We start from the raw sequence: 14,724 nt of genomic DNA, 5'->3' as shown, positions 1-14,724 counted from the left end.
AAGATTTTTTGGGCCGTGGAGTGAAAACCATTCCGGTAATAACAAATTGAAATAAATGGTCTGAGCTTCGCTTTCGGCCCAATGGAGAGAGAGACGGCCCAATACCTACTGCCGTCGCAGCACTGCTATAAAACACCGCCCATGGCTGATTCTAGGGTTTACTGCAACAAGCAAGTCAGGAATTTCCCAAGGAGCCGAGCGTTTCTGCTTGTTGCCGCCGCCGCCGCCGCCGATTAGCCGTCGTCTCCTCTTCATCGCAGCCATGGTAAGCCTCTCTCTCTCTCTCTCCGTCCTTGTGTGTGTGCGGAGTCGATGCTCTCAGCTGATTGGGTTTGTAGCTGATCGACTAAATAGAGGGCGCTAGAGGATGAACAGTCTTGAAGTTTTCATAGCTCGAGCATCAGTGGGAGAAAGTAGTTCTTTTTTGTCCTCATTCGCGGGTTGAATTGCGCTGACAAGTTCATTTTTTTGTCCCTTCGCCTCAGATTATTCCAGAGAAGAACCGCCGTGAGATCTCCAAGTACCTCTTCCAAGGTCACTCCTTTCTCTATTACCTTGACCCTTTTTCCGATCCATTTCGATTCAGTGGCAATATGAGCTCGAAGTAATTTGGCGTGCTTATTTCTATCTATGCTTTGTGTTCTGGTAGTCGTGCTTTCGTTCTCAATATACTTTTAGACTTGCATTCGTGCCGCATATTGGCACGAATTTGTACACCACCATTGCTTGTGCTCAGTTGTTCTCTCAGTACAACAAAAAATTAAGATCTAGATGCATCTTTGCTCTTTAGCATGAAGCCCATTAATTCTGGCTTGTTCTGTCTTTAGTTGGTTTTGTTGAATATTTTCATTGTTCCTATAGAGGGAGTTTGCTTTGCCAAGAAGGACTACAATCTTGCGAAACACCCGGAAATCGATGTCCCGAACTTGCAGGTGATTAAGCTGATGCAGAGTTTTAAGTCGAAGGAGTACGTGAGGGAGACCTTTGCTTGGATGCACTATTACTGGTACCTTACGAACGATGGGATCGAGTTCCTGAGGACTTACTTGAATCTCCCTTCGGAAATTGTCCCTGCCACTTTGAAGAAACAGGCCAAACCGGCTGGTAGGCCCATGGGTGGCCCACCTGGTGATCGCCCACGGTAATTGTTATTTTAGATGCATGTCTCGAGTTTCAATATTGATCGTGTTGATACAGTATATATAACAGGGTTTATATTCCTGCGGTTCATAGCCTGTTCCTTATCCTAAGTTTTGTAATGTTGAACAGTGGCCCACCTCGCTATGAGGGAGGAGAACGGAGGTTTGGTGACCGTGAGGGCTACCGTAGTGGTCCCCGTGGACCTGGTGGTGACTTCGGTGACAAAGGAGGAGCTCCTGCTGACTACAGGCCTTCCTTCGGGGTAATATACCAATCTCCTACTAGTCATACTGTCATTATTTTAAGTGATAAGTGATTGTTTTGCTAAGTTGTACGAAGTTGCGATGACTTTATTGGTGAGTTCCTTACTGTTAAGACGGTATAGAATCTCGCCATTACATGAAAATGATTTCTAGGACAAGCCATCTATTGCATACTTCATAGCTAAGGTTCTGTATTCATTAGAATGAAAAATTGGACTAAGTTGATTAATGAGTTTATTTGCTTTTGACTTGGGGATGCGCAAGGGATGCATCTCAAATCAATTATTTCTATATTTACAATTATGATTAGGTTAAACTTCTTACCGAAAGAGTTATTAGGCAGATGATTCATTTTTGTTTGTCCAGCTCTTTTCCAACTTTAGTGTTGCACCACTAACTTGAGTGAATGAGGGAAAGATAACTTGACTACTTCCATTAGATTTATGGTGCCAGAATCTTGCCATTAGCAATTGGACCGTCCTTACTGGTTGCAGTAGAGAATTCTCTTATACAATCACGATTAATCTTTCTTGGCCAATATAACAATCAAGTTCTGTCATGCAGGGTGGTCCTGGTGGAAGACCAGGCTTTGGACGGGGAGGTGGTGGCTATGGTGCTGGACCGGCTAGCTCAAACCTTCCTTGAACGGTTCATGGCTAGTAGCTTCAGCTGTCCAGTTGTAAGAAGGGCATGACATGCGGCACCCTGCAGTTGGTTGCAGCATGTCAGCTCTAGTCCCTGAGAGTTGTTTATCTGTTATTAGCGGATTAAGCACTGCTTTTGTTCTGACAAATTGAATTTTTGAGAATGGGGTCTTGCTTTTCTATTGTTATAGTATTCTTAATTATTGCAGTTGGGTTTTGCTGGAACCTTTGGTTGGCACTTGTTTTTTACGTTAATGGCCTCTTGAACTTTTCACTATGTCTAGGAAATTGAACGCTTCACCTCCGTCTTAGTGATTCTTATTATAAGATTTGAGCTAGAAACTGGTAAATTCCTTGCATTTTCTATGAAGCATTAGATCCAAAAAATACGATGCAAACCAGTTTTTCTGTTGTCGAACAAGAACAAGAATAGTGAGACTAGTGGTTTGTCTTATGGTGGGGCGGCTGCTATACTTGTTTTCTAGTGAACGATACAGTAATCAGCGTGTGATGCAATGATAAAATGAGATGAAACGACAACCATAGGAGCTATAAAGGCACCGACAACGTGGCTGGAAAGAGATTCATTCAAGAACCTGCCCGAGTTCGATCTGTACATGGTTTATGTCGAACCCAGTCAAAGAAAAACGTCCACGGTCGACACAAAATCAGCACATAGCGTCAATTGAACGAACGAACCGTTACCTAGTAGCATCGCAGGGAACATTACCACCAATTACATCGAGGGCGAAAATAGTGCGCAGATTGTTGCTGGCACCGACCCATGAAATTCCAATATACAATGTTAAGAGGCCCCCTGCGTTTAGTTAAACCATCAAGCTCCAGAATTGCAATGAGCCCACCTGAAGAGCGGGGGTAGCATCGTGCAGTTGAACCGGTCGATGCTCCACCGAGAAGCAGGTCGTGCCGGAAGGGGGATTGAGATGGTGAATTACTAGGGAATTGAAGGGCGTCAGCCTCCCTAGGCGGTTGAACAGCAGTAACGGTTGCTCTCTGATTGATTGATTAATTCCATCATCTTCTTCACTGCAAAAAGAACAAAACATGAGTTCTTTTCGAAGACACTGGTAGCGGCCTATGGATCTATACAGTGTACATGGTCAACCACGATCAGGAGCTGCGCCATCTCAGTGATCAGACAACATTCCTACAATTTGATGTGGTTTGTGAGCGTTGCTAACACTTCATATATACTCCTACTCTGCGGATGCTTCGTGTCATTAACCATGAACTTCACATCATCCCCTCGGACAGCCACACTGCTCCATGCCTCCTCCTTCCCATCTAATTGCTCCAGCTCAGCTCTCACCTTCCACGAGTCCTCCCATTGACCTACGCTCGCATAGACATTCGACATGCCAACCCTCCAGGCTTTTCCCTGTGGGTCCAAAAGCGAGAGCCATTTCGCTGATTCTTCAGCCACGTCAATGCGGCTATGAATTGCACAAGCACCCAAAAGAGCCCCCCAGACTGCAGGTCCAGGCACTGTGGGCATGGCCTTGACGAAGGCTAGAGCTTCTTCGAGTTTGCCTGATCTTGCCAACAGGTCAACCACACAGGCAAAGTGTTCTATGCTTGGCTCGACACCATATTCTCTTTTCATGGAGTAGAAAATTCCGAGCCCTTCTTCAACCATTCCTGCATGGGCGCATGCTGAAAGAACGTTGATGAATGTAACTCCATTTGGTTGGATTGTTTGCAGTTCCTTCAACTTGTCGAATGCCCTAACAGCAGATAGACCATCTCCATTGATTCCCAGCGCCATGATCAGAGAATTATAGGAAGGTAGATCCTTAATTTGCATGTCCTGGAAGACACTCTTTGCTAAATCTAATCTACCTGTCCTTCCATACATGTCAATTAGAGAGTTCTGCATGAAAATATCACGAACCAATCCTGTTTTGGTTATGTATCCATGGAACATTTGACCTAGCTGAGCTGATGACATTTCCGAGCAGGCATGAAGTATCGCCAACAACGTGACAAAATCAGGACGGCTCGGTTCGTCGCCTCCATTGTAGTGGATTTTTTTGAATTGCCTTATGGCCTCGCTGGAGTTCCCATCTCTTGCAAGACAAGAGATGATGGAATTCCAAGAAACAATGTCTTTGGCAGACATCCTTTTGAAGTGTTCAAATGCAGAATGTGCACGTCCATTTTCTGCATATAAATTGATGAGTGAGTTCTCCACCACTAAGCTTGGAAAGGCTCTCTTCTTTATCAGAAAACAGTGTATCTGTTTCCCCAGCTCAAGAAAGCCCACACGGCAGCATCCCTGAAGGATGACAGCCAATGTTTCTGGTTGAAGATACCGGTCCTCGCCTACGAACATATACGTGCAGAAAATCTGCATTCCTTCGAAGAAATACCCGTTAACCAAGTACATTTCCAACAGAGAATTCAATACAAAATCATCCAAGCACCAACCCACTTTCATAATCAAGCCATGTACCCATTTGAAGACCAGAAGTTCGTTGATCAAGGAACATGCCCTCAAGACGCTCAGAATCGTTACTTCGTTCGGAGCGATCCCATCTTCTTGCATCCTCAAGAAATACCTCATGGCCATCTCCACTTCTCCCTCTTCCACTGCCCTAGAGATAAGGGAAGTCCAAGAGACCACATCCGTGCCCTCGCTCTCTCCAATCAGTTTCTCAGCAACAGACCTATATCCAGATTTCGCGTAAGCACCCACCAAGGCATTACTCAAAAAACCTTCTGCGACGCATCCTTCCTTAACTACCCAGCAATGGACTGATTCAACCAATCTGGGATCAGCTTTCTGCGCACAAGCCTTAAGAAGCACGGACAACGAGAACTCATTAGGGTCCACTTCTTGCAGCATCTGCTGATACATAGACATCACCTTGTCACTTTCTCCGAGCTCGCAGAAGGCAGACATCATCGACGTCCATGATACCACCGTTCTTTCAGGCATATACTCGAACACCTTAGTAGCATCGACCACACACCCGCATTTCGAGTAGAAATTCAGCAGTGTATTGCCAACAATGACATCGGCGTCGAACCCACGTTTTATAGTAGCCGCGTGAACGCAAGAACCGGACTTTAAGTCCCTTAACGCAGCGCAAGAGCTCAAACTGTCCAGAGCGTGATTGAAACTGAAGGGTCCACCTTGTTCACACGATGAAGAGTGCGAGGGCCGCGAGCTTCCCCTCAGGTCCACTGATTTGGTATGTAGCGCGATTGGGAAAGACTCGTTTAGGCACAGCGAGATTGAGGGATCCATGGGCGGCGACACGAGCGAAGAGGAAGGAGCACCTCCGAATTCACCAGCTAAAATTCTCTCCCTCCTCTCAAAGATGTGAGTTCCATGGTACGAGGAACATGCATCTTCGGGAGAATATACCCATCTTTACTTACAAGTTATAAGCAGGATCGATACATGAGGGTAATATGCTCCCTTTTCCCGCTCGACGATCTTTGTTGTCAACTTTTCTTGTTCGTACTTCTCCGTTGTTAATTGAATGAGATGCTCGCATAGGATCGTGTCGTTCGGACTTTGGGGACTCAGCTTGCAGAAGTGCGATCTTAAGGCGCATGGTGACACTCATACTTCGTAAATCAACTTTTGGTTAGAAATTAATTTTTTTTTATTTTTATTCAGAAATAAAAATTAATTTTTCTTCCACTATTTTAAATTTATAATAAAAAAAATTCACTTAATAACAATTGAAAATTTATAATTCTAAAATATTATTAGGACAAAATTTTTTTATGAAAAAGTATTGTCGGTTGTCGAAAAATTTCTATTTCATTTTTAAATTTCTTTAAAAAAATTTATTATATCATTTACTTTTTAAAAATAAATAATTATTACTTACCTTTTACTCCGGAGACCGGAAACGGCGACTTGGTGACAGAGATCCGCGGTAGACCAGCAGCGGCGAGCGCGCGGTGGTCGACGATTGGTGGCGTTGGTTGGCAATTGATGGCGAGGGGTGGCGGTTGCTACGAGCGGTGGGCGATGGTCGGCGGCGGCGGGTGGCAATGATCGCAAGCGGCGATGGGCAATGGCCAACGGAGGTCTGCGGTGGGCGGCATTGGCGGCGATGGTTGGTGGTGGGAGGCGATGGTCAATGGTGAGTAGCGGCAGTGGTCAATGATTGGCGACGGGAGGTGGTGGTCAATGGTGAGCGGCAACGGAAGTTGGAGGAGGTGGGAGTGGTTGAAAAAAGAGTGAGGGCATAATAAAAAAAAAGGTAAGGTGAGAAGTACTTCTTAATTTTTTTTTGTCCAAAGTATTTTTTTTAACTTCTCAAATAAAATAAAATAAAAACTTCAAAAATGAAAATTCACTTTAAAAATAAAAATTTATTTCAAAAGTAAAATATTTTACCAAACTAATTTTTACATCATAAGTTACATTAACAAACGAATTTCTACTCTTGAAATAAAAATTTATTTCTAAAAATGTTACCATGCACGTCATTATTATTTGCTTCAAACTTGTGCATTCTTATTATTCGCTTCAAACACACGCACCCACCATAAAAAAATCTGAAAAAATTTCAAATGAAAGGACGTGCCTATCATATCGATACCTAAGATGGGTTTGATACCCATCAATCAATCATGGTCTCATCCGAAGATAATTTTAAATTTAAATTTTTTTTTCAGATTCTTATTTAAAAGAATGAATTAAATACTTTTTTTTAATGATTTCATAAAATTTTCAAAAAAGAAACAAGTATGAGAAAAAGAAATAAAATCTTAAAGTATAAAAAAATTAAATATTCCATCACATTATTTTAGAATTTTCTTCTTTTTTTCGTCCTTTATTGTTATTTCTTACTAACGAAGAATCTACTACAATTCCTACTTATAAAATAACATTTCCACCGGTCTTACTCGAGAGTAAGATTCCTAGAACAGTTGGTAAATCTGAACACGGTGCGACTTTCTTCCCACAAAGTGCATAAACCAGATAGAATTTGATCATGAAACTACTCTGCTATTACAAACACACTACTAGACACACATATGATGTACTACGGAGTCAACATGTGAACAAACCCACCAAGCCAAAGTGCTAATACAACCCCAGACACTGATATATACGACCGAGAAGCATGACCCCGTCCTGCATGCTTTTTGTTACTGTCGATTTTGTTCAAGTTGTTTCCTTGTTTAATCGACTTCCTCCATCTTGCTCTCCTCATTCCCTCCCTCCTCCAGTGGAGGCATCTCCGCGTCCTCGCCAGCGTTCTCGTCACCCTCCTCAATGCTCAGGCCGAGCTTCAGCATCCTGTGGATCCTCGACGCGAAGGTGTTCGGGTCGTCGAGGCTGAACCCGGAGGTCAAGAGCGCGGTCTCGTACAGCAGCAGCACTATATCCTTCACCGACTTGTCGTTCTTGTCGGCCTCGGCCCTCTTCCTCAGCTCCTCCATGATGCCGTTGTCGGGATTGATCTCCATGGTCTTCTTGCTGGACATGTAAGCCGCCATGCTGCTGTCCCTCAGCGCCTGAGCCTTCATGATCCTCTCCATGTTCGCCGTCCATCCATATTCCCCGGTCACCAAGCAACAGGGCGAGTCCACGATTCGGTCCGACACCACCACTTTCTCCACCCGATCTCCCAGTATCTCCTTGATCGTCTTGCACAAGTTCTCGAACGACTTCTTCTTCTCCTCCCTCCTCCTCTTCTCTTCCTCCGACTCGTCCTCCAACTTCAGCCCCTCCTTGGTTGCGGAAACCATTTTCTTGCCGTCGTACTCCTTCAGCTGCGTGACGACGTACTCGTCTATGGCGTCCACCATGAAAAGGACTTCATAGCCCTTCTTCTTCAGCTGCTCGAGGAACGGAGAGTTCTCCACCGCCTTCTTGCTTTCGCCGGTGATGTAGTAAATGTCCTTCTGTCCCTCCTTCATTCTAGTCACGTAGTCCTTCAAGCTCGTCATCTCATCACCGCTCTTGGTCGAGTAATACCTCAACAGGTCCGCGAGTTTAGCTCTGTTCTGGCTGTCCTCATGGATGCCCAGTTTGACGTTCTTGGAGAAGGCATCGTAGAACTTGGCGTAATCCTCCTTGTTCTCGGAAATCTCGAAGAACATCTCGATGCACTTCTTGACAAGATTCTTCCGGATAACCTTGAGGATCTTGTTCTGCTGCAGCATCTCGCGCGAGATGTTGAGAGGAAGATCGTCAGAGTCCACGACTCCCTTGATAAATCCGAGATACTCGGGAATCAGCTCCTCACAATTGTCCATGATGAAGACCCTCCTCACATAAAGCTTGATGTTGTTCATCTTCTTCCTCGTGTCGAAGATATCGAACGGGGCTCGCCGCGGAACGAACAGGATAGCCTTGAACTCGAGCTGCCCTTCGACCGAGAAGTGCTTGACGGCCAGGTGATCCTCCCAATCATTGGTCAAGCTCTTGTAGAAGGCGGCATACTCCTCCTTGGTCACCTCCTCTGGTTTCCGCATCCAGATGGGCTTCTGCTTGTTGATCTGCTGCCATTCATGGATCACCTCCTTCACTTTCTTCTTTTTAGGCTTCTTCTCTTTCTCTTCGTCTACCTCCTCCACATCCCCTTTCTCTTCCTTCTTGGTCTCCTCATCCTCCTCGTCGCTGACTTCTTTCTCGACAGTCTTCTCTACCCAGAGATAGATTGGATAGCTAATGAATTCAGAGTGCTTTTTCACAAGGTCTTTCAATCTCCTTTCCTCCAAGTATTCCAACTGCAGTAGTAGGGAGTTCTCTATCAGTTGCGCCATAAACATTAGCTCATATCTACGAGGAACTTGTCTAAAAACCTTCCTCGTATATTAGCCCATGTCTGAACAGAAACTAACATCTTCGGATAGACAAGCTCAGGGATTTTCACTTGTAAGAGAGACTTGGAGACTCGGACTCGACAAACTCACCTGATCTTCCTTAAGGAAGAGGGTAACCTCGGTACCTCTGCCTAGAGGCTCCCCATAGACGTCCTTAGTAACAGTGAAGGACCCGCCAGCCTGAGACTCCCATATGTATTGCTCATCGTCATTGTGCTTGGTGGTCACCACAACTTTCTCAGCAACCAAGTAAGCCGAGTAAAAACCGACCCCGAATTGCCCGATCATGCTCACATCAGCTCCAGCTTGCAGTGCCTCCATTAACTCCTTAGTTCCGGATCTCGCGATGGTGCCCAAGTTGTTCACCAGCTCTGCAGCATACCGAAACTCAGTTCAATCTCATCAGAGCTCAAAATCCCACTAGTGGGAAAGCTCTAGTTTAGCCATAAAATGATCTCGTTTGGTCATTCGTTATTTGCTGACATCTCGGGACAGTTCCAATGGTGATCGGGGCACGCAGTGTACCAAACAAGATTGTTTACGCTGGAACCACGCAAATTTATTGCAACGGGCGCAATTAGAAAGCTGGAATACCTGCTTTGGTCATGCCGCAGCCGCTGTCAATGACGGAGAGAGTCTTGTTGGCCTTGTCAGGGACGATTCTGATGAAGAGCTCGGGCTGAGAATCAAGCTTGCTTTTGTCGGTCAAGCTCTCGAAACGAATTTTGTCCAATGCCTTCACGTAGAAATCAATCGAAAAGCGTTAGCCTCCATAACCATCCATTAGAGAAGCAAAAAAAAAAAAAAAAAAAAAGGAGAAAAGCTACTAAACTCGAACCGCCGGCATCTCAGAGAAGAATGACTAGAAAAAAAAAAAAAAAAAACTTGCGTGATTGATCCAATTGGAAGATCCATTGCAATCACCAAATGCTTTGGATACGACTAAGATTAGACTTAACTTCCTCGCGAATTATGCAAACTTACAGAATCGCAGAACCTACAAAACCTAAAACCCGGGACAGAGTCAGGTGTCGCGGTGCCAAAGCAAACGTGATGAAGCATAAACATTTCATCGATCAAGCAACATCACGCCAACGCGACCTCGTCACCTTAAACACTGTCCCATCCAGGGATGTCGCTGATTCGAGCGCGACCCCACCAAAACCAGCACGGACAATCCCAGCGGACAACGAGAAGAGACGAAGAGAGAGATTGAGGAGGTAGGGGAGGGGAAGACTTACGTCGGAGGCGTTGCTGATGAGCTCGCGGAGGAAGATCTCCTTATTGCTGTAGAAGGTGTTGATGATGAGGCTGAGGAGCTGGTTGATCTCGGCCTGGAAGGCGAAGGTCTCGACCTCCCCCATGGGAACGTCCGCCATCGGTGTCGACGAAGCTCGGGCTCAAATCCCACGCAGTACCCGATCAAGAAGAAGAAGACGAAGAAGCTACTAAAGGCAGCGAAACTCTGTGCAGAGTGTCTATCTGAGGAAGCAGGTGAAGAGAAACACAGTATTTATACCATTACCGTGAGAGAGAGTGAGAGATTCTAGAGAGAGAAAATAGGCATCTGGTGGCTTCTGCTCTATTGTTGACAAGGTGGCAGCATGGTAGCTTCGGAGAAGAGAGAGAGAGAGAGAAGGTTTGAGAAGAGGTGACGATGGTTTTGGCGGTTCTGGACTTCTCTCGCTCATTCTTGAATTTATGTCTCTTTTTGTGAGCTAAGTCCTAAAGGTGGACCACCACGTAGGAGAGAATGGTAAAAATCTATGCAATTAAGTCTTAAAAATTTTAAATCATAAATCTTATTAAATTAATACGATTAATCATTCAATTTTTTTTTGTAATTTTTTCTCTCCAATCGCCCGTAAGAGAGAGTGGTAAATTTTTTTTTAATGCACCGTTATTTAAATTATGTAAAAAACGTCCAAATTTTAAAATGTAGAAAAAGGGAAAAAGCAGGGCAAGGTTTCCCAGCCCTCACTGCTAGGGGTGTCAACGGGCCGAGTCTCGGCCCGCCCCGAGCCAGCTCGAGCCCAAATTACATATGCTCCAACTTTTCAGGTCAAATCAGATTTCTTTTTTTTCTCTCTTTTAGAATCGAAAGCATTTGACAAGCCCGTCGAATGAAAAAATATAAAAAAAAAACACACACACACACAAAGAAAATAAATTAAAAAGAAAACATGGGTGTCAAAAAAACCAGAGCCAACCCGAGCCTTACACTGATAGTATTGAAGCCCGGCCCGAAAAGGCTCGAAAATTTGGTAAATTTTCGGGCTGGGCCGGGTCGGGCCATCTCCGACTTTTTCGACACCCATACTCACCACCACCCCACCATCGCAAGCCACCGGTCCGGCTGAGGGTCGGCTACCCTCGCCCGCGATTAGCCCCCAACCGACGCCTAACGACCATTGCCCCATCATCGTCGACCCTTCCCGGTGATGGCGGGGCCGCAGTGAGGACTCGATTGACAAGTTTAACTTGACCTGACCAATCCGACAAGTGTTAAGAATTAATTGTACTTTTTAAAAGTTTTAGGACACAATTGTACATTGATAATTAGTTTTAGGACTTTCGATAGGCTTGTGTATTTTTCTTTTTCCAAAATTACCCTCTCCGACTCAAGAGCATTTTGCCCTCTCCGATTCACGAGCATTTTCTCGTACCTCCTACCTAAAATTTGTCTCGAACAAACACTTCCAACGTTGGATCGGAATTTTGTTATCTTATAAACCAAATCTCAATCGTTTCTCGATAATTCTTTCTAACCCTCGGGAAATTTGTAGAACGTATTCTGACGCTAGTAAGAGAAAGAGAAGGCGAGCAAAGCAGTCGTTCGTTGACTTTGAGTTTAAACTCGATTTTAAGGCTAGTATTCACTAGATTGCTCGCGAAGTTATTGCAAAATGCCTAAAGGGTATTGGTTATTGATGTTATCTAAAGTCGCTTCACGTTATTGACATAATACTAATCACCTAGGAGTGCTATGTATATTAAAAGACTACTTTTGAAAACGAAAGGTTATCGCACGAATGAATTGCAAATCATGTGAAAATTCTTACGACCGACTATGTGAAATTGTTGACTTCAGATGGATGGAGAATTACCCTGTCAATGCAAGGCGACAAGTCAAATTACAAGTGAGTAATAGATATGTTCTTCCTATGCTCTTACTGCTAATCGAGGTGAAATTACTTGCTTACTTTTGATAATGATCGATGAATATTATCAACCACATTGGAACACTAATTTGAGTCACAATACCTGGCCAAATCTAGTCAATGCGGCGGTTGGAGAATGCTCGTCACATAGATTAAACATTGCTTACGTGGACAACCACCGTGAATACCGAAGAAGGGGACGATATAAAAACGAATAATTAATCTATCCATTGTTCACACGCCACGACGGGTATCTATAAAGGTAAAATATAATTCACGTCACATTACGAAGTCTTTTGGAAATGCCATGTTGGCCGGACTCGGGATGATTTTGTGTCCAAGGGACTTGATTAGACATGACTATAAGTGGGAAGACTCGGATTAGAAAAGAATTGGATGTTTTCAATTAGCATTTGGTGTACGCCCGATTTAAAACAACAAAAGAAATTTCATTTAAGTTGGGTTTGTATTGGGCTAAAAATGTCCTACATGGGCCAGCTCATGACTTTTAAAATATCAAAACTTTAATTGCAACATGACCGGGCCCAAGCAAGCCTTCTTCGCTGGCTCAGGCCCAATAATAAAATTGCATTCTTAGCCCAGCCCATTTTTGTTTCGAGCCTTGCCGGATCTGGTGGGCTATGGCTGGCCCAACTGGGCGACAGCCCATGATCTGGTGTTTACACGATAGTTCTTTTCCAAGCTGACAGAGCCCAATCATGCGCTTGGGGCAATAACGCTAGCAGAAGAACCCGTTTAGGTGTTGGGCCCAACCTCATTTGGCATTGGGGGGCGAATTGGAGTTCTCCAAACATAACGAAAGGATAAAACTCGACCTTCATATTCATATCAGGGAAGAGCGGTTTCGGGGTCGATTCAAATTTCATCTATAACTTAGAACCTACCTGTCATTACCGATTCTCCAACTTTTGGAATCTGAAATCTATCTGTCGGAATCGATTTCCCATTTTTTAGAAAATGGAACCGGACCGGTTCTCATCGGTTTTTCAATTCCCCATTCTATCGTGGAATTATACTCACTCCTAATATATACAAGAGATATCACCATGAGACAAAGAATTCCCCTTCATAAACTAGGCTCTCGAACTGTCCACATCCATCATTTCTGATTTCAAGGAAAGTCGAAATCTTTATGTTCTAAACTGCTCAAAATCTAACTCAAATAGAGGGTGATAGTCGTCCACGACTCATCCGTGTGCCTCTGGTTTAACTCGACATATTGATTCCAACTCGCGTCATTTCGACACGATATGACAAATAGGAATAGCCCCCCCTCGTGATCTATCCCTCCTAATGCGAATCGATGCACGCAATGTAGACGGGCTTATCACCAAAGTGAGGCAAAAGGGGGCTAAATGAATTGAGGCAGGCATCTCGTGACCAAACCCACCCACCAAATCCTATCATCAACTCAATAAATGGTGGCCATGCGTGTTTCCTCTCTAGAGAGATCTCTCCCCATGCTTAATTGGACCCAAAAAACAAGTCACCAAAAAATCATAAAAAAAAAAAATTAAGCGAGAAAAAGTGGAGAAAAAAAATCATGTGCACTCATGCATGTTACTCCTTAAATCTCAACCGTTGAAACATATGTCCTACAAAACTTACGAGCCAAAAAGCGACGATCGTGACCCCTCTTAGAAAAAACCAAAAACCGCAGTTGGACCATCTCATAATTAACCAAATAAATGCGATCGGATTGCGCAACATCGTCATTCAATTGGAGTCGTTGCACGAATTGATAAACTTTCGGACCTTAGCATAGGACAGGACCGTAGATTGTCGTGGAGGAGGACGAGGGCATAATGGACAATGGCGATATCCGCCCCTTCTCAATTTTTCAGAAGGGGAAGATGGTCAAAACTGGTCAGAATTGAAATTTGAATTGAACCGTTCAAAGAGAACGTGACATCTTAACTATAGGGGATTCAACAAGGTCAGCCTCCACCTAATTTTATGCCAATGAACTTCCATATTTCACATTTAGTCGACTCGTCAATTGTCAACGAATCCCACAGCTAAATCCCCAATTATTGTTTCAATAGTGGCATCATTGAACAAACGTCCGGTCCGCCAAAAAAGAAAAAAACAAATCGTCCAGAAGAGAATGAATTAAAATTTCAAAATATCACAAGGGTTATATCAAGAAATGCTGCAGGTAATTTGCTTCAAGTACAAGTGTAACGAATATAGATGTCCCATCTCATGTCTTACTACGATTTATAGGCATTCCACGCAGCTTGTTTCGTACCAAACCGACAATTTATCAAGCCCGACTAAATAAATGATATATGATGCATACACGTTTCTCAAAATTTCGTTTTAATGCACCAAATCCGTGCAATACACGAACAACCTCAACTACACCTCCCGTATCATCCATTGATCGTCACTGAAATCAGATCTAAAACCACTAGCGGCCATTAACATCAAAGATCGATTACTTATGATTCACACTAATCTCTCTTTTTTGGTCGATGTTAATTCAAAATCATGATTATATAATCAAACAGGCCCTTCATCCAAAGTCAACAAGCTAAATCTCAATGCACCACATAAACTCCATTACATGATCCATTTCTTACATTACACAAACTGGCAAAAATTTGGACGATCACAACAAATTACACCTTAAGAAAAAGTCAACTCGTTTGAAAAATTCAAATCGTCTTT

The 14,724-nt window shown here is 43.8% G+C and overlaps 3 protein-coding genes across 3 annotated transcripts; 1 reads left to right on the top strand and 2 right to left on the bottom strand.

Moving 5' to 3' along the window:
* Nucleotides 1–130: 130 nt before the first annotated feature.
* On the top strand, nt 131–2,268 carry LOC115746428 (40S ribosomal protein S10-1-like). The gene is made up of 5 exons (XM_030682184.2): nt 131–265; nt 486–534; nt 862–1,141; nt 1,270–1,402; nt 1,968–2,268. The coding sequence occupies exons 1-5, from the start codon at nt 263–265 to the stop codon at nt 2,046–2,048; spliced, it is 546 nt and encodes a 181-aa protein (XP_030538044.1). The 5' UTR covers nt 131–262; the 3' UTR covers nt 2,049–2,268.
* Nucleotides 2,269–3,165: 897 nt separating this feature from the next.
* Nucleotides 3,166–5,523, bottom strand: LOC115746564 (pentatricopeptide repeat-containing protein At2g13600-like). Its single transcript, XM_048276640.1, has one exon. It carries the CDS (start codon nt 5,316–5,318, stop codon nt 3,216–3,218), a length of 2,103 nt encoding a protein of 700 aa, XP_048132597.1. The 5' UTR covers nt 5,319–5,523; the 3' UTR covers nt 3,166–3,215.
* Nucleotides 5,524–7,127: 1,604 nt separating this feature from the next.
* Nucleotides 7,128–10,338, bottom strand: LOC115746559 (heat shock protein 83-like). Its single transcript, XM_030682372.2, has 4 exons — nt 10,111–10,338; nt 9,464–9,605; nt 8,960–9,240; nt 7,128–8,773 (listed from the first exon to the last, which is right to left on the bottom strand). The coding sequence occupies exons 1-4, from the start codon at nt 10,246–10,248 to the stop codon at nt 7,220–7,222; spliced, it is 2,115 nt and encodes a 704-aa protein (XP_030538232.2). The 5' UTR covers nt 10,249–10,338; the 3' UTR covers nt 7,128–7,219.
* Between the last annotated feature and the right edge of the window lie 4,386 nt (nt 10,339–14,724).

Source organism: Rhodamnia argentea, chromosome 3, assembly GCF_020921035.1.
Source record: "Rhodamnia argentea isolate NSW1041297 chromosome 3, ASM2092103v1, whole genome shotgun sequence".
In the NCBI taxonomy this organism is placed as follows: domain Eukaryota; kingdom Viridiplantae; phylum Streptophyta; class Magnoliopsida; order Myrtales; family Myrtaceae; genus Rhodamnia; species Rhodamnia argentea.
This window is presented reverse-complemented; position numbering and strand designations above follow the sequence as displayed.

Excerpts from the sequence above, each read along its gene's own strand:
- LOC115746559 (XM_030682372.2), bottom strand. The coding sequence starts at position 10,248 with ATGGCGGACGTTCCCATGGGGGAGGTCGAGACCTTCGCCTTCCAGGCC. Across the intron at positions 9,241-9,463 it reads CTGCGGCATGACCAAAGCAG|AGCTGGTGAACAACTTGGGC; the intron begins GTATTCCAGCTT and ends GGTATGCTGCAG. Across the intron at positions 8,774-8,959 it reads TCTTCCTTAAGGAAGATCAG|TTGGAATACTTGGAGGAAAG; the intron begins GTGAGTTTGTCG and ends CTACTACTGCAG.
- LOC115746564 (XM_048276640.1), bottom strand. The coding sequence starts at position 5,318 with ATGGATCCCTCAATCTCGCTGTGCCTAAACGAGTCTTTCCCAATCGCG.
- LOC115746428 (XM_030682184.2), top strand. Across the intron at positions 535-861 it reads CTCCAAGTACCTCTTCCAAG|AGGGAGTTTGCTTTGCCAAG; the intron begins GTCACTCCTTTC and ends TTGTTCCTATAG. Across the intron at positions 1,142-1,269 it reads CCACCTGGTGATCGCCCACG|TGGCCCACCTCGCTATGAGG; the intron begins GTAATTGTTATT and ends AATGTTGAACAG.